This window comes from Oncorhynchus nerka, linkage group LG5, assembly GCF_034236695.1.
Source record: "Oncorhynchus nerka isolate Pitt River linkage group LG5, Oner_Uvic_2.0, whole genome shotgun sequence".
Taxonomy (NCBI): Eukaryota; Metazoa; Chordata; class Actinopteri; order Salmoniformes; family Salmonidae; genus Oncorhynchus; species Oncorhynchus nerka.
Genome location: NC_088400.1, coordinates 10,010,548 through 10,030,316, shown reverse-complemented (window position 1 = coordinate 10,030,316; position 19,769 = coordinate 10,010,548). Strand labels below are relative to the sequence as shown.

Genomic DNA, 19,769 nt, shown 5'->3' with positions numbered 1-19,769 from the left:
TTAACCAACTGCCCCATCACTAGACTAACATATTAACCAACTGCCCCATCAGTAGACTAACATATTAACCAACTGCCCCCATCACTAGACTAACATATTCACCAACTGCCCCATCAGTAGACTAACATATTAACCAACTGCCCCCCCACTAGACTAACATATTAACCAACTGCCCCCCCACTAGACTAACATATTAACCAACTGCCCCATCACTAGACTAACATATTAACCAACTGCCCCCATCAGTAGACTAACATATTAACCAACTGCCCCCATCAGTAGACTAACATATTAACCAACTGCCCCCCACTAGACTAACATATTAACCAACTGCCCCCATCACTAGACTAACATATTAACCAACTGCCCCCATCAGTAGACTAACATATTAACCAACTGCCCCCCACTAGACTAACATATTAACCAACTGCCCCATCAGTAGACTAACATATTAACCAACTGCCCCATCACTAGACTAACATATTAACCAACTGCCCCATCACTAGACTAACATATTAACCAACTGCCCCCATCAGTAGACTAACATATTAACCAACTGCCCCCACTAGACTAACATATTCACCAACTGCCCCATCACTAGACTAACATATTAACCAACTGCCCCCATCAGTAGACTAACATATTAACCAACTGCCCCCCACTAGACTAACATATTAACCAACTGCCCCCATCAGTAGACTAACATATTAACCAACTGCCCCCCACTAGACTAACATATTAACCAACTGCCCCATCACTAGACTAACATATTAACCAACTGCCCCCCACTAGACTAACATATTAACCAACTGCCCCATCACTAGACTAACATATTAACCTACTCTCCCCATCAGTAGACTAACATATTAACCAACTGCCCCCATCAGTAGACTAACATATTAACCAACTGCCCCCATCAGTAGACTAACATATTAACCAACTGCCCCCCCACTAGACTAACATATTAACCAACTTCCCCATCACTAGACTAACATATTAACCTACTCTCCCCATCAGTAGACTAACATATTAACCAACTGCCCCATCAGTAGACTAACATATTAACCAACTGCCCCCATCAGTAGACTAACATATTAACCAACTGCCCCCATCAGTAGACTAACATATTAACCAACTGCCCCATCAGTAGACTAACATTTAACCAACTGCCCCCATCACTAGACTAACATATTAACCTACTCTCCCCATCAGTAGACTAACATATGAACCAACTGCCCCATCAGTAGACTAACATATTAACCAACTGTCCCCATCAGTAGACTAACATATTAACCAACTGCTCCATCAGTAGACTAACATATTAACCAACTGCCACCATCAGTAGACTAACATATTCACCAACTTCCCCCATCAGTAGACTAACATATTAACCAACTGCCCCATCAGTAGACTAACATATTCACCAACTGCCCCCATCACTAGACTAACATATTAACCAACTGCCCCATCAGTAGACTAACATATTCACCAACTGCCCCCATCACTAGACTAACATATTAACCAACTTCCCCCATCAGTAGACTAACATATTAACCAACAGCCCCATCAGTAGACTAACATATTCACCAACTGCCCCCATCACTAGACTAACATATTAACCAACTGCCCCCATCACTAGACTAACATATTAACCAACTGCCCCCATCAGTAGACTAACATATTAACCAACTGCCCCCATCTGTAGACTAACATATTAACCAACTGCCCCCATCAGTAGACTAACATATTAACCAACTGCCCCCCCACTAGACTAACATATTAACCAACTGCCCCCCACTAGACTAACATATTAACCAACTGCCCCATCAGTAGACTAACATATTAACATACTGCCCCCATCAGTAGACTAACATATTAACCAACTGCCCCCATCACTAGACTAACATATTAACCAACTTCCCCATCAGTAGACTAACATATTAACCAACTGCCCCCATCAGTAGACTAACATATTAACCAACTGCCCCATCAGTAGACTAACATTTAACCAACTTCCCCATCAGTAGACTAACATATTAACCAACTGCCCCCATCAGTAGACTAACATATTAACCAACTGCCCCCCACTAGACTAACATATTAACCAACTGCCCCCCACTAGACTAACATATTAACCAACTGCCCCATCACTAGACTAACATATTAACCAACTGCCCCCCACTAGACTAACATATTAACCAACTGCCCCCCACTAGACTAACATATTAACCAACTGCCCCATCACTAGACTAACATATTAACCAACTGCCCCCCACTAGACTAACATATTAACCAACTGCCCCATCACTAGACTAACATATTAACCAACTGCCCCCCACTAGACTAACATATTAACCAACTGCCCCCCACTAGACTAACATATTAACCAACTGCCCCATCACTAGACTAACATATTAACCAACTGCCCCCCACTAGACTAACATATTAACCAACTGCCCCCCACTAGACTAACATATTTACCAACTGCCCCATCACTAGACTAACATATTAACCAACTGCCCCCCACTAGACTAACATATTAACCAACTGCCCCATCAGTAGACTAACATATTAACCAACTGCCCCATCAGTAGACTAACATATTAACCAACTGCCCCCCCACTAGACTAACATATTAACCAACTGCCCCATCAGTAGACTAACATATTAACCAACTGCCCCCATCAGTAGACTAACATATTAACCAACTGCCCCCATCAGTAGACTAACATATTAACCAACTGCCCCATCAGTAGACTAACATATTAACCAACTGCCCCCATCAGTAGACTAACATATTAACCAACTGCCCCATCAGTAGACTAACATATTAACCAACTGCCCCATCAGTAGACTAACATATTAACCAACTGCCCCCATCAGTAGACTAACATATTAACCAACTGCCCCCATCAGTAGACTAACATATTAACCAACTATCCCCATCAGTAGAATAACATATTAACCAACTGCCCCATCACTAGACTAACATATTAACCAACTGCCCCCATCAGTAGACTAACATATTAACCAACTGCCCCCATCAGTAGACTAACATATTAACCAACTGCCACCATCAGTAGACTAACATATTAACCAACTGCCCCATCAGTACACTAACATATGAACCAACTGCCACCATCAGTAGACTAACATATTAACCAACTGCCCCCATCACTAGACTAACATATGAACCCACTGCCACCATCAGTAGACTAACATATTAACCAACTGCCCCCATCACTAGACTAACATATTAACCAACTGCCCCCATCAGTAGACTAACATATGAACCAACTGCCACCATCAGTAGACTAACATATTAACCAACTGCCCCCATCACTAGACTAACATATTAACCAACTGCCCCCATCAGTAGACTAACATATTAACCAACTGCCCCCATCAGTAGACTAACATATTAACCAACTGCCCCCATCAGTAGACTAACATATTAACCAACTGCCCCCATCACTAGACTAACATATTAACCAACTGCCCCCATCACTAGACTAACATATTAACCAACTGCCCCCATCACTAGACTAACATATTAACCCACTACCCCATCAGTAGACTAACATATTAACCAACTGCCCCCATCACTAGACTAACATATTAACCAACTGCCCCCATCAGTAGACTAAACAGAATACAGATCACACAAGGATGGACATAGAACACTGAAGTACTGTAAATTAGGAAAGTTGCTGTCTCTCCATACTGCTACCAGTCTGTGTGTGGGTGGGCCACCCTAACTGCCAGGTCACTGGCCAGGCTGTGCTGCTGCTTTACTGTCACATGGGCAGGCACCAACTACCCCAGAGGCTGCTGCTGGGGTCAGCCAAGCACTACTCTCTCTACTCTCTATGCATCAGGCTTCATATAACTCACTCATTGAAATGGCATGTGAAGGCTATAGGGTATACTACAATGGTACCCTATAATGCACTGCTTTTGACCAATGGTGCACTATATAGGAGGGAATACTGTGCCATTTTGGATGCATTCCTAGATTTTCAATGGTTTCTCGCTATTGTTTACGCTTTTGTTTGCGGTTTTTCTGCTGTGTCGTTTTTTGGAAAAGTGCCTTTGGAAAGGCACATACAGTATGTTGTTCACTGCCAAATAAGTTGATTCTATATTCACACTGATGACTGGACAGTGTTGATAAATGTCAACACTATCAGTGTTGCAGGTCTAATTTTCAACATTAGGTGACGATTGTGACAGCCAAAAGCAGCCCTGGTGGGTTAACTGATACCCGGAAGCTCTGGTGGGTTAACTGATACCCGGAAGCCCTTGTGGGTTAACTGATACCCGGAAGCCCTTGTGGGTTAAATGATACCTTGAAGCCCTGGTGGGTTAACTGATACCCTGAAGCCCTGGTGGGTTAACTGATACCCGGAAGCCCTTGTGGGTTAACTGATACCCGGAAGCCCTTGTGGGTTAACTGATACCTTGAAGCCCTGGTGGGTTAACTGATACCCTGAAGCCCTGGTGGGTTAACTGATACCCGGAAGCTCTGGTGGGTTAACTGATACCCGGAAGCCCTTGTGGGTTAACTGATACCCTGAAGCCCTTGTGGGTTAACTGATACCCTGAAGCCCTTGTGGGTTAACTGATACCCTGAAGCCCTTGTGGGTTAACTGATACCCTGAAGCCCTGGTGGGTTAACTGATACCCGGAAGCCCTTGTGGGTTAACTGACACCCTGAAGCTCTGGTGGGTTAACTGATACCCGGAAGCCCTTGTGGGTTAACTGATACCCTGAAGCCCTTGTGGGTTAACTGATACCCTGAATCCCTTGTGGGTTAACTGATACCCTGAAGCCCTTGTGGGTTAACTGATGCCTGGTGGCCCTAGAACCCTGATACCCTGAACCTATCTGCAGACCAACCAGTTTCTGTCAAGTCTGACAAATCACTGTGTCTCTTCCATCGATGCTGGCATTATGGTTCATTGATGGAATGTTCCTAAGAGTTACACTTCTTTACTAACCATTAATATCAATCCATACCAAGACAGACAAGTCTAGAATCCATAGCCTAGAATTCTAGAATTCTTCGAATACTATTAGAATTCTAGAACTTTGAATTCTAGAATGTTTTGCATGGAATTTTCTTTCAGCAGAAAATGCAGTGTATCAAGGATTATTCTAATACCAGTTAATTACCACACAACACGGTGGAATTCTATCATAATCACCTAAAATGCAATAGTCGGCTGTGACCACGAGGTTAGTACTAGGGATCAAGCGCTGCAAATAAACTATTGTTAGGACACACACAATACAGACAATACCATGATCTAACGCTATGTTAAAAAGCTTCTAAATTTACTATTGAACAAACACCCTCGAACTGACCACACAATCAGATTAGTCATAGAGAGATTAGACAGAGTCCTCTACAGAGATGATTGCCTTAGACAGTTGGCATGGGCCCATGCTGTGGGCCACGCAGGAATCTGTTTGACAGTGTGAAATTAGGGGACCGGCACACTCTTTCTCCTTACATTATTATGGGGTTTGGTATAATAGAGGGGAAATCATCGATGAGGAATGTGTAGCATCGCTACCACACTAAATCACAACATCTGTGGAGGTTAATCCCACACAATACCACAGGAATTTGAACCAAGAAAATCTGGGACCAACACACTCTTTCTCCTTACATCTTCGGAGCCCTTCGGTTTGAAAAAATAATCTATGAATGTAGGATAGACCCCTAAAACACTAAATCACATAATCAATAGGCCTAGAAGTCAATCCCACTCAAACCTACAGGAATCGGGATTCTACACCCATGGGGGGTATCAACAAGATCATCTATGATTTCCTTCCCTCCGACTGGGCTTCTCCCGTCCCGAGTGACTTGTTCCTGGGTTTTGCGTGATCAAAGTTTAGATTTACTTTTATAATTATTTCTGATCAATGCTTGCCTGGCCAGGCCACGGCCAACTGTGGAGAGACATGGTCCGCGTGGCCTGTGCTGAGGCAGCAGTAAAAAAACAGCTGACTCCCAGCACCAGAGAGAATAATATGCAAACAGTCTCTGAGCTCTGCATACTTTAATGTGGAGCACCAATCATTAGCGCTAAGTGTACCTCATTATGTTCTTAATAAAGCCTCTGAAGACCACAATCCTAATTGATCTCATCCTGGCTTTTCTGAAATAATCAAAGCCCGACCAAAGCCTTCATCCCCTCCCAGTCCCTGGCACAGAAAGGACGGACGGACGGACGGACGGACGGGGGACGTTCTGTTCTCCTTTTCAAACTGTTAACGTAATGTCTGTTAATAAACCAAGAATCATCATAAACATATATTTAAAAACAAAACATTACACAAAACGAATGACGAACGTGCGCAGCATAAGGTCATGCATTTGTCTTTAAGGAGTGTTATTGTGTTGAGCTCAAAAGAGAAAAAAAAAGATCAAAAAGTGAAACATGACATGAATTAATGCTCCGTACAATGTCAGCATGCAGCACAGTACAGCATGCTGTATAGAACAATATATTGGACATGCATGGGAACTGGTATTATTGTGTGGACAATTGAAAGATTTCCATGAATTCAGAGCTACGAATTCCTCCATTTCTTTCTCCGTGACTGAGTAGAAAGAGAGGTGAGGCCATTGATGTTATTTATAGTGCTATCTGTCTTTGTCTATGTTGATAAATAGTGTATTATCATACATCAAGATTTGGAAATAAACCTGGCTAAAATGTGTGATTGTAAGGGATCGTGAACTCCACCGAGCTCGTCGATAGTTTTTTTTTATTAGAGGCTTATGCATTTATAACTAAATATATCCATCTTTCCCACCCATCTGTTCTGACAATGCATGTAGTACATCCTATCGGACCTGAAAACAAGTGACTGCCATCCCCATCACCATCACAATGAACGTGACTGGCGGAACAGCATGGTGTAAATGTGATTTATCGAAAACATGTGGTTCAAATCTGTGATGAAATGAGGTTTTTAAAGGACTATTTCTATATAGGTGATTGGATACAACTGGTTCTGTGGTGTCTGTGCATGCAAGCAGCGCCACTGTTTTCTGCTGTTCAAGGCCATCTCAAGGTCATGAGTAGGGTCGCAAAGCTACTGGAAGTTACAGGAATCTTTAGTCATTTGGGTAATTAACAGAAAATCTTTGGTAATTTATACTTGAATAGCTTTAAAAAATATATTAGTATATATATTACACATTTTATACATCTGTGTCCATACTGTCAATGTGTTTCTGGTGGACGGACCACATAGTACAAGAGAAGACGGCCTAATTAATGGAGAAAAAGCGTCTAATCGACAATAGCATTATTTTCAATGAACTCTGCAACACTTCCTACTATTGACGTTTTTCACAATGAGTTTGAGGCCTAAACATTGACAACAAGTTTCCAGCGACATGGTTAAATCAATAAAACGGTGTTTAAAAATATATAAAGGATATTTACTAAAATAGTGGTTTATATTTAGGATAATGTTTTACAGCTTTGTCTCTCTCATTCTTTCTTTAATTTGTTGCATCTATTTTACATGTAATAAGGCCACACAGAGGGCCAGAGATAATTACAGACACCTGTGATAATCTGAAGTACCCAAAAAGGGCCACAATATGTCTTGTGCTAGATTACATAAAATCTTTGAAAGATAGTGAAATTCCCGTCGTTTACTGGTAAACTGAAAGTTTCCAGCAATATACCCACCCTTTGCAACCCTATTCATGAGCCTATAGGCCAGGTGATACTGGGGGGGAAACATGAAATAATCCATTATAAATTAGCTTTACATTTTCCAGTTCAATTTAGAAAAGCATTGTATGAAATAGAAAAATCCGTAGAAGTCACTTCAACACATTTTTTCCTAAATAGATTATTCCATTTTCTAATTTTGCTATGGAAAACTGTGCATGTATTTGGTTGATTTAACTATTCAACTGAGAGTAATACGTCCCAAACATACGTGTCATGGTGTCAAAGATGGCATAAAATACAAGATAATAAAAAAATAAAAAATAAAAACACCATACAGCCACATTCTACACTGTTGAGACTAGCATTTTTCTGCACAAATGTGAGGTACTAATTTTAGTGCTAGGCCTTTAATTGAATTTAAATCAGTGAATATTTATTCCCGAGAGACTATGTGTGGACACATTTGCTGCATACATACTCTCCAGTGATGGTCTGGGATTCTTGTTAATGGATTAGGGCCACATGTTCACTTCCACACATTGGTGTGCTACATTGCAGAAAGCAATGTATATCCTGTTTAATATGGGCTATACGGTGTATTTCCTGTTTAATATGGGCTATACGGTGTATATCCTGTTTAATATGGGCTATACGGTGTATTTCCTGTTTAATATGGGCTATACGGTGTATTTCCTGTTTCATATGGGCTATACGGTGTATTTCCTGTTTCATATGGGCTATACAGTGTATTTCTTGTTTAATATGGGCTATATGGGCTATACGGTGTATTTCCTGCTTCATATGGGCTATACAGTGTATTTCCTGTTTAATATGGGCTATACGGTGTATATCCTGTTTAATATGGGCTATACGGTGTATTTCCTGTTTAATATGGGCTATACGGTGTATTTCCTGTTTAATATGGGCTATACGGTGTATTTCCTGTTTAATATGGGCTATACGGTGTATTTTCTGCTTCATATGGGCTATACAGTGTATTTCCTGTTTAATATGGGCTATACGGTGTATTTCCTGTTTAATATGGGCTATACGGTGTATTTCCTGTTTAATATGGGCTATACGGTGTATTTCCTGTTTAATATGGGCTATACGGTGTATTTCCTGTTTAATATGGGCTATACGGTGTATTTCCTGTTTAATATGGGCTATATTGTGTATTTCCTGTTTAATATGGGCTATACAGTGTATTTCCTGTTTATATGGGCTATACGGTGTATTTCCTGTTTAATATGGGCTATACGGTGTATATCCTGTTTAATATGGGCTATACAGTGTATTTCCTGTTTAATATGGGATATACAGTGTATATCCTGTTTAGTGTGCGCTATACAGTGTATATCCTGTTTAATATGGGCTATACGGTGTATATCCTGTTTAGTGTGCGCTATACGGTGTATTTCCTGTTTAATATGGGCTATACGGTGTATATCCTGTTTAATATGGGCTATACGGTGTATTTCCTGCTTCATATGGGCTATACGGTGTATTTCCTGTTTAATATGGGCTATATGGTGTATTTCCTGTTTAATAAGGGCTATACGGTGTATTTCCTGTTTAATATGGGCTATACAGTGTATTTCCTGTGTAATATACGGTGCAATAGAATGTGTTTTGAATTATTGAAATGCTCAATTTCCTCTCACTGTTTTCATGTCTGGTGGCAAAAGGATAGGGCATTTTGATTGAACGAACCCTAGTATTCGCTGATGTTTTGCAAATTAACATAGACTGACATAGACTTTGATTAGGTAATTACATGTTTTCACTTGCTGTGTCAAATGCATACTTTATCTGATAGTCGTTCATTAAACGAGCGCGCAACTTTTCACATGGGCCACAAACTAACCCTGACGACCTGACGAAGATCCGTTTCGAATCTAAACGTTGTCAATAAATCAGTGAATTGGGAGCTTTAACAGAGTACGACCCTTCTTGTTCTATACTAGTATTCTATATTAGCCCACAGCACGTATGCTTTTATGGATGTGCGTATGACCACAAACCTTTCCACAAACTAACCCTAACATTAATAGAAATTCAGAAAGAAATGTGCAATTTATATGAATGAATATGTTTGTATATACAGTGATGTATATAATGTGCATTCATCAGGCTGTTTTGACATTGACAAAGTAATCAATTATTGGTAATAAGTAATAAGTAATAAGTCTGCATTTGAAATGAGGTCTGGAGGTCTAGGTTGAGACTGGGAATGAGATATCAATTAAGCAGAACTGCAGAGTTCAGCAGTGAGAGCTGAGGCTGCAAAATCCTGATTCTACTTCATTAGCTAAACACGCTGGCCAGAATGCTAAATTAACACTGTCTGTCTGCAAGGAATGTACATGGAATCCAATGGACTATAGAATAGAATATAGAATGTAAAGTAGTCTAAAAAATAACTCTGATGATTCATTTGATTCTAGAATGTAGGACGTAATGTTGATTAGGCATGCAATGCACAACACCATACACAGACAAAGAGCCATGTTTGGGCCAATGGGAGAGAAGCTGTTCTCTGAACAGAATACCTGCCTCCCCTCCAATGTGAACATTGGAGATATCCTTGCTCACATTTACAGAGAATAATACACTTCATGTATGAGGATCACGAGCTTGATAGTAGTCGTTACATTCATACAAAGACAATCATGTCAAAACTAGAATATTCCTACTGGTCAGGGTGGATATACTGTGTGGTTACTGGGAGAAAACAAAACAGTCATCATCCAGCATATTTACTGTTAAATACACAAGTCTTAAAAAACATTATTTGTCCATTTCAATCACAATAGTTGAATACTATTAGCCTAAGACTTTAACATATAGTGGGCTGGCCCCATGAGAGAAATGAAGACAGACACAAGACATTTCTCTTCCCAGTGAGTAGGTGATGGATAGGCCTACACACCAACAACAACACTTCCCTGATATGTGTGTGAGAGTGTGCACTCAGTTCCTTTACTCTGACTTGCCTGTTGATAACATATGCCTCATCAGAGTTTACAACGTTTAGCGTTTGATGACCACTAGTGTTCGCTGTTAGCACCCGCTGTCTCTCTCACACACATCTTCATGTAAATGTAGTGTGTCACTTAATGTAACTCACTCACAATAGAGGAATGGTTAGGACTACATACATATATAATAAAGCCTACGCAACTTTGATAATCGTGTGATTAAACCTAATCAATTGGCTGTGTTGATGTATTTCTTTTCAGACTTGTGTCCATGCATGCTAAGCTATGGTAGGATACATTCTGACCACCATGCAGCCCACAAGATATCAATGAAATTGTATTTAACACATTAAGAATGCACTGTAAAGTCAATAAATAATGTTCCTTACCTGAAAAATACTATTGTTTCCCACAAATAGATCCCGAGAGCGTTTATTCGATACATTTTTGCCAGTCTCATTCGGGCTACCTACAGCTCCAGGAGCACCAATAGGAGTCGAATTCCAATTCCTTTAATGATTTCGGACCTCCAAGGTAGGCAATTCTTCTGTTGCTTTTTTTTTCAGATTCCAGAGTCACAAGAAAACCACAAGATTTTCATAACCGCCCAGGCCATGAAACCGTCTTCCTTAGACCGCCGTTACTGATTCGGATAACCCAAATAATGAGTATTTTTCAGGACCACGGACAGCAGCAGACCCGGTTTGCGGGATTTCACTCAGCCCAGGTTATTGTTGCTTTGAGGGTACAGCACGTTAGGCTACGATACCACAGATATTTCCAACCTTTATTCTTTGCGATCCTAAGCGGCAATTAGGGTTGTGTTACAAGGGGAATTTGTGAATTTGAACATTGCCTCCTTCAGTGATAAATGTGAGAATGTATGTGCTCTACGTCTCAATGAATGTCTCAATCTCAGGAGAGGTTTAACTACGTGGTTGTATATCCCTTACGCATAGAACAGTGGCGGAATTCCACAGTTGTTACACGAAATATATACATACGTAGTCAGTGTTTTTTTTCTTTACGCTTTCTCTTATATGCATCCCAAAAACAGAGGTGTTGCTTTCAAGCCACACGTAGTTGTAGTTACCCCTGAGGTGCTGACTGATGTTTTTCTGCAGGTACTCTCTGTGTCTCGGTAGTTCACTCCCAGGGGTGAGTTGGAACTGCTGCAGAGAGCTACTTCCATTGTCCGGTCAAGTTCGGGACTCACAACTCGTTTTCGTCTTCTTGCATTTAAATTCCTCGCAACAATGTCAAAATGAGTGAAATCGGGATGTGACTAGCCTCTTCTTCCATTGCCTTCCATAACCCAGCGCTCTCACGTCAGACCAACACTGTATTTCCTGCTGCAGTCATTTACTAAACTCAAAAAAAGCACCTCTCCTTTGAACACACGCCCACATAACGTTGTTATTGGTCTACATGTTGCTCCAACTAGTTAGGCTACGGCTCGGATTGGAGAGAGGGCTTGTCATCTGGAGAGTTTTAATGTCCCGCGCATTGGTATGGAACTAGAGAATAGTCCATGATTAATCAAATGTTAAATTATCATATTTCTATAAACTTTTTAGTTTCTTTAACTGTTTGCACACCCCGGGTCTACACTGGTTGACGTGTTAAAATGTTCTAAATCAAATCACATTTTATTGGTCACATAACCATGGTTAGCAGATATTATTGCGAGTGTAGCGAAATGCTTGTGACAGACTATACAACTATTATGTAATTATTCTTTTTTTCCCTTTTTGATGGGAATTTGTCAGCCGGCATGAAGTATTTTCATTTTTATTTAAATGTTCTTGTGGGTTACTTTTTGATTGACAAGTGAGCGTTGCAAGGGCGGCAAAAAAAAGGAAGCAGAAAGAAAGTATTCTGTTCAATATCATGCTTCGTTGCCTCCACTTGTATTTTCTGTTTGATCCTTGTTGTATAATCGATATTGTTTCCCTCCATGCAGACATTTATTAAAGAGAGGCTCTCTCCCCCTCTGTCTCTGCAGTAGCGGTATTTCATCGGCACCGCTGTCCACATTGTCCATTGAAACGTGATTCGGTTTTTAATGCAGCTCTCTTTCGGGAACGCAGTCACTAAATATCACGTGGCACACGGACGGTTGAGAAAGAATGGAATTACGCACGATTAGAATACGGATGGATATATGGTGCTTTTGTTCGTTCTCATCCACAGTATTCAACAGGAATCCGCCTCGTCCTATTGAGGAAACAGATACGTGTTTGCATCGTTTATCTCAAATAGAGACTCTAGTTCGTAGCTAAAGTGAGTCGAGGACTTGTATAATTGAATACTCTTCAGTCAACCACCTGGATGATATACATTAAATAAATGCTTTGCTGTGAGTTTTCGAAAATACAACATTTCCCATTTGGGCTCCTAAATATGACATTACGTAATGATTGTGTTTAATCCTTTTTGAGTGCACTAATGACCATTACCCAAGAAGTTATCTAAGAAAATAAATACATTAAGAAAATATCTGAGCTTAAATATAATTAGCTCTTGCTCTGAAAGGATAAACAACAGTTGGCCATATTATCCCATAACAATGACATTAAATAAGCTTTTTTATATATTTTTCAAGGGCTCCTTAAATCATGCCCTTAGGCCAGGGGTTCTCAAACGTTTTGAGGCTGGAGAGCCCTTTTGTGATAGAAAATTCACCAGGGACCCCCTCATAATCAGAACACACCTTGAGTGAGATCAAATTGCATAGTTCTGCTATGCCTTAATAATTAGTGGATGGCTGGACGAACCAAGTCTCTGGCCCTAGGAAGGAACATTTTAAAGGCCCGCCTCTTGGCATCGGAGAGAAAATGTACCAGTTTTCAAGAAAATTTCATGTAATTTTACAGATTTTGTCGTCATGGAGCAGAAATATGTTTGTTGTTGTTGCAGCTTAAAACTAATATCCTACAATACTACACATTTTGCCACGAGACAGAGAGAAAATATTAAATTACAGTCCATTTATGTCACACACAAAAATATAGACATTTTTGGAGAACACAAGAAGTATTGAGTTGAAAAGAGAATTGGTGCAGTACTGTGCAAACCAATATCCCTGTAAAATGCTGATCAGACTGGACACATCGCGTGCGCGAGCGTTGCAAAAATAAATGTTATTCAATCATTGCACCCACACTGCTATCGCGGGCGTCAGCGAACATCTGTGTAGCGGGGCGCTAAAATGGAAATTGGTTCTATTTGTGATGCTCAACGCGTTGCAAGTCCAGCCTCTCCCATCTCCTCATTGGTTTTTAGGAGCATATACCTACGTGGGTGATTGAAAGATGACCTTAGGTCCACACTCCAGTAGGTTCTATAAAGTTGGCTGCCAACCGCCATATGAAGTCAAAGAAGAAAAAGAAGGCTGAAGGAAGGAGGAGAGATGACGAGAAACGAATTCGGTTTACAGTTTTATCTGTGGATTAATTGTCGGAGACCTCAGGTAAAATAGCAACCCAATATTTATATACCAGGACAAATTAGCTAGCAACAGAAAGCAAGCTAGCTAAATTGCCATAAATGTTTAATGCTTTTTGACCTGTCCCCAAATTAATTGGTTCAGAGTTTGTTTTGATATTTCAACCTGCGTGTCCTGATCGTTTTGGTGTGGGTGAACAAAATCAACTTGCGCGTGATAACACGTGTGCGGTCTGGTCAACATTTAACACCATTCTCAGACTGGACGTGCGGGAGCGCCAGGGTGCGCTATCGTGCACACATTGATTTTGTCTCCCCACACCAAACGTGATCACGGCACGCAGGTTAAAATATCAAAACACACTCTGAACCAACTATATTAATTTGGGGACAGGTCGAAAAGCATGAAACATTTATGGCAATTTAGCTAGCTAGCTTGCAGTTGCTAGCTAATTTGTCCTATTTAGCTAGCTTGCTGTTGCTAGCTCATTTGTCCTGGGATATAAATGTTGAGTTGTTATTTTACCTGAAATGCACAAGGTCCTCTACTCCGACAGTTAATCCACACATAAAACGATCAACCAAATTGTTTCTAGTCATCCCTCCTTCTTCCAGGCTTTTTCTTCTTGGCGATTGGCATCTAACTTTCATAGGATTACCACAACAACAGACCGACCTCAGTTCATCTTTCAATGACCCACGTGGGTATTACCAATGAGGAGATGGGAGAGGCAGGACTTGCAGCGTCACAAATAGAACAGACTTCTATTTTAGCGCCTTGGAAACGCAGACGCTCATTGGTGCGAGGGAACAGTGTGGGTGAAATGATTGAATAACATGTATGTGTACATTTATTTTGTGACGCGAGCGGTGTGGTCAGTATGTAAGCCTCCCAGGCCCACGCTGCTCAGGGTTAAGAAATTGCAGATAAATCATTTTAGGGTCGTTCTACCAATTCCACCAAGATTTCACCGAATATTAACATTCTCTCATAAAGAGCACATTGTCAACATCATAAAAAACATGTATTCCCACCTCAAGAGGTTAAATAAAAAAATTAAATAAAAACTCTATTAAGTGCAAAATAAGGCAACAGGGTTGACAATATTTTCTTTAATCAACCATAAATCCAAGGGGAACTGAAGCTTGTTGTGTGCAACAGGAAGTGGCAATTGAATGCAAGCTTAACAAAAAATATTACATTGTTAAAACATTTCTAGCCTGTCTGTCTATGGGCAAGCAAAAAGGGTTGCCTTGTTATGCTCAGCCCACTCAGTCTTCCACCACAAAACACCAGGAAATGGCCAAAAAGACGAGGACCAGCTCACATGCTTTTACTCTGTGAATTGACTATTAGATGTTCAATGTTTTTTTAAATAAATCGTTTCACCCTATTAAAACAAGAGTTCAGTTCACATAACAGGGTTGACCCATAAAATGAGAGACTGACATAAATGAATCACTATTTACCTATAATAAATAATAATCTTTAAGAAATGACTTTGTCAAAGCAACTAAATAACTAGGACTTTACAGTGACGGTGAAACTTTGAACACAGGGTTGACGGAGGGACATGTCAAAATGCTTGAGTTTTGCCATTTTAGTAAGCCGTTATTCACATTAAAAAAGTCTTATTTATTGAATTCTCCATGTGGCCTATATTAAAGGGCACCTCATTTAATATAACAGGCTTTTAAAAGTCAATATTGGTGCACTAAAATATCAAAGGGCACATTGTGGGAAAACCCATTACATTGTATTGTATTACATCCTCTATACATATTTCATGGCTCCCTTGGCCAAAATGAGTTTAATCTGTTAGCGTTACTCATGAAAAAAATATTAAATTAAATATTTTTTTTTATATGAGTGTACAAAACATTAAGAACACCTTCCTTTACCACCCTATAGAATAGATTATAAACTGGGTGGTTTGAACCCTGAATGCTGATTGGCTGACAGCCGTGGTATATCAGTCCGTATTCCACCGGTATGACAAAACATGTCTTTTTACTGCTCTAATTCCGTTGGCAAACAGTTTATAACAGCAATAAGGCACCTTGGGGGTTTGTGGTATATGGCCAATATACCACGGCAAAGGGCTGTATCCAGGCACTCCACGTTGCGTCGTGCATAAGAACAGCCCTTAGCTGTGGTATATTGGCCATATATCACTCCCCCTCAGACCTTATTGCTTAAATATTTAATTCATCATACATTATATACATCCTGATATTTACCACCCTATAGACTAGAATATATCATACATTATACATTAAATACATCCAGATATTTCCCATTCAGTCTTCCTCCTCCTATTGATCTCTTGTTGATCCTCAGGCTCTTCCCTCAATAGGGTTTTGTCCTAAATGGTACCCTATTAACTTTATAGTGCACTATGTTTGACCAGAGCCCTTTGGACTCCTATGGGCCCTGGTCAGGAGTACAGCACTATATAGGGGTTAGGGTGTCAGGGTGTCAGGGAATAGGGTGTCAGGGCGTAAGGTGTCAGGGTGTCAGGGAGTAGGGTGTCAGGGCGTAGGGTATCAGGGCGTAGGGAGTCAGGGCGTAGGGTGTCAGGGCGTAGGGTATCAGGGCGTAGGGTGTCAGGGCGTAGGGTGTCAGGGAATAGGGTGTCAGGGCGTAGGGTATCAGGGCGTAGGGTGTCAGGGCGTAGGGTGTCAGGGCGTAGGGTGTCAGGGCGTAGGGTATCAGGGCGTAGGGTGTCAGGGAATAGGGTGTTATTTGGGATGCAGAGACTATGGTGTCAGGGAATAGAGTGTCAGGGAATAGAGTGTAATTTGGGATGCACACAGTCTAGTCATACAGAGAATGTTGTGATTAGTTAGTACTAATATGAATATTTTTTTTACAAAGGCTATTCAGCAATAACAAACATATCCTTGTTCGTCACATGATTAGTATTATTATTATTTATTTATTTTTTTTGGGGGGGTTCTGATGAAAAAAATGACATCTCCACTGTTACATGCTAGAGGTGGATCACAAAGCACTTCCTCCACTTTTCATTGAAGCACGCTTGACATCATCACATTGTAAATCCCCTCATATAACACACGATTCCCTTTCTGCAATCAACCTTAACCTTGAGTTATGGCACAGCTACCTCTGGCAATCACATTAAAAGCCACATTTCTTTACATTCACACAAAGGGACCACATTTAGCAATCTCCCTAATTTAACCAGACTGATAAATTGTAGAGCTACAACCTGGTCTCTACAGCCATAGAGGAGAGGTCTCTGTGTCCTTGCATCAGCAGCCATTGTCCATGGGGACATATTATTATAGGCATTAGCTCTGCGTTTGGTAAGACATCAACGATTACAAAGTCAAATGCATTTTAACCTGGGAGTCCATTACTTTCTATTGTAGAAGTATAGTCTTTACCACAGGTAAAATGTGTCAAAGTGCCTCAATTACGTATTGAGCTTCTACTGCATTGAAATATATGATCATATGTTAAAACGTAATACTGTGAATGAACCATTAATATCATCGGTGACCCCAAGGTCAAGGTTACCGGTTTTCAGCAATGGACACCGAATATTTCCTGTTGTCCGTTTCTGAGCTCGGTTGTACATTGTACTGTAAGTGTCAGAAGATTATCACAGTGGTAGAAGGAGAGTAAACAGGCAACATATTCTCTGTAGTGCTTTGGGAAAAAGGTCCTTTCATTTCATTAATCAAAACCGCCATACGGCTCCAATATTAAAATCAATGACTTAATTTATTCAGGGGGAGAAAAATGAACTTGTCACTGGACATAATTGTATGCTCATGGAAGAAGAAGAGAGAGAGAGAGAGAGAGAGAGAGCCTGCGTGTTTTGAGTTATAGAGATCTATCAGGAAATAATGATCAATGATCAAAATGCATGGGCTCATGGGGTATGTGTGTGTGTGTGTGTGTGTGTGTGTGTGTGTGTGTGTGTGTGTGTGTGTGTGTGTGTGTGTGTGTTTTGGTCACTATAGACTATACATATTCCAGAGTTAGAAGAGACAGCCAGACAAACAAACCAGAGTTAGGTTACCACACCATATGGCTGAGATTTATAAATACACTGAAAGTCTTCAGCTCCTCTCCACCCAACTACAGAGTGAAACCTGGCTCGTTATTCCCCTGTGCTGAACTAATACCTCTCTGCCCTAAGCCAGGAGATGCTCTCTGCTGTGAACTACAGCACAGAGATTGTATCATGGATAATACATGAGATACAACTGCTTGTTTTATTGGTCAGATAAGGATACTACTACATTTCCCTCAGGTGAAACATTTAAAATGCATTCTGGGGATTACAGTGGAAGTTGAAAGTTTAGAGGTATCACAACAACACATCTGGATGTTTGATTGGTGTTTTGTAATTCTGCATGGGGGGGGGTCGCTTTTGCTCTTTCACTGATATCTAGGAAATGTCAAAGTTATCCTTCATGTTGTCATATTGTGCTGCATGGTTTTTTCTTCTGTTTACCGGATTAGGGTTGTGCCCTGTCGGAAACGCTAAGATAAAAAAATACCTCCTATATTCATCCCCTTGTGTAGCCAGGCTAGATTATGATCTACAGCACACTGAGTGAAAAATATATATATGAGGAGTTATATGTGGTCTAGGAGTCAGAGGGTCATTCGTGTCATTTTATCAATTTCAAGACAAAACACTCATGGGGTTCAGAATGTTACAGTCTTCCTTGCAAGGCTCACTGGTAGCTCACATGTACAGTCGTGGCCGAAAGTTTAGAAAATTACACAAATATTGATTTTCACAAAGTCTGCTGCCTCAGTTTGTATGATGGCAATTTGCATATACTCCAGAATGTTATGAAGAGTGATCAGATGAATTGCTATTAATTACAAAGTCCCTCGTTGCCATGCAAATGAACTGAATCCCCATAAAACATTTCCACTGCATTTCAGCTCTGCCAAAAAAGGACCAGCTGATATCATGTCAGTGATTCCCTCGTTAACTCAGGTGTGTGTTGACGAGGACGAGGCTGGAGATCAGTCTGTCATGCTGATTGAGTTCAATAACAGACTGGAAGCTTCAAAAGGAGGGTGGTGCTTGGAATCATTGTTCTTCCTCTGTCAACCATGGTTACCTGCAAGGAAACACGTGCCGTCATCATTACTTTGCACAAAAAGGGCTTCACAGGCAAGGATATTGCTGCCAGTAAGATTGTACCTAAATCAACCATTTATCGGATCATCAAGAACTTCAAGGAGAGCGGTTCAATTGTTGTGAAGAAGGCTTCAGGGCACCCAAGAAAGACTGGCAAGCGCCAGAATCATCTCCTAAAGTTGATTCAGCTGCGGGATCGGGGAACCACCAGTACAGAGCTTGCTCAGGAATGGCAGCAGGCAGGTGGGAGTGCATCTGCATGCACAGTGAGGCAAAGACCTTTGTGGAGGATGGCTTGGTGTCAAGAAGGGCTGCAAAGAAGCCACTTCTCTCCAGGAAAAACATCAGGGACAGACTGATATTCTGCAAAAGGTACAGGGATTGGAATGCTGAGGACTGGGGTCATTTTCTCTGATGAATCCCATTTCCGATTGTTTGAGACATCCGGAAAAAACCCACAGATTCTGACAAACTCCAAGCATTGATTATGCAAGAAT

At 40.8% G+C, this 19,769-nt stretch overlaps 1 protein-coding gene across 1 annotated transcript in view; it reads right to left on the bottom strand.

The window, feature by feature from the left end:
* The window catches only part of glra1 (glycine receptor, alpha 1), a 121,747-nt gene extending 109,730 nt beyond the window's left edge, over window positions 1–12,017 (bottom strand). The window contains exon 1 of the mRNA XM_065018339.1: window positions 11,080–12,017. Coding sequence (XP_064874411.1) covers window positions 11,080–11,150 — 71 coding nt within the window. The 5' untranslated portion in view covers window positions 11,151–12,017. The remainder of the gene's footprint in view (window positions 1–11,079) is intronic.
* Between the last annotated feature and the right edge of the window lie 7,752 nt (window positions 12,018–19,769).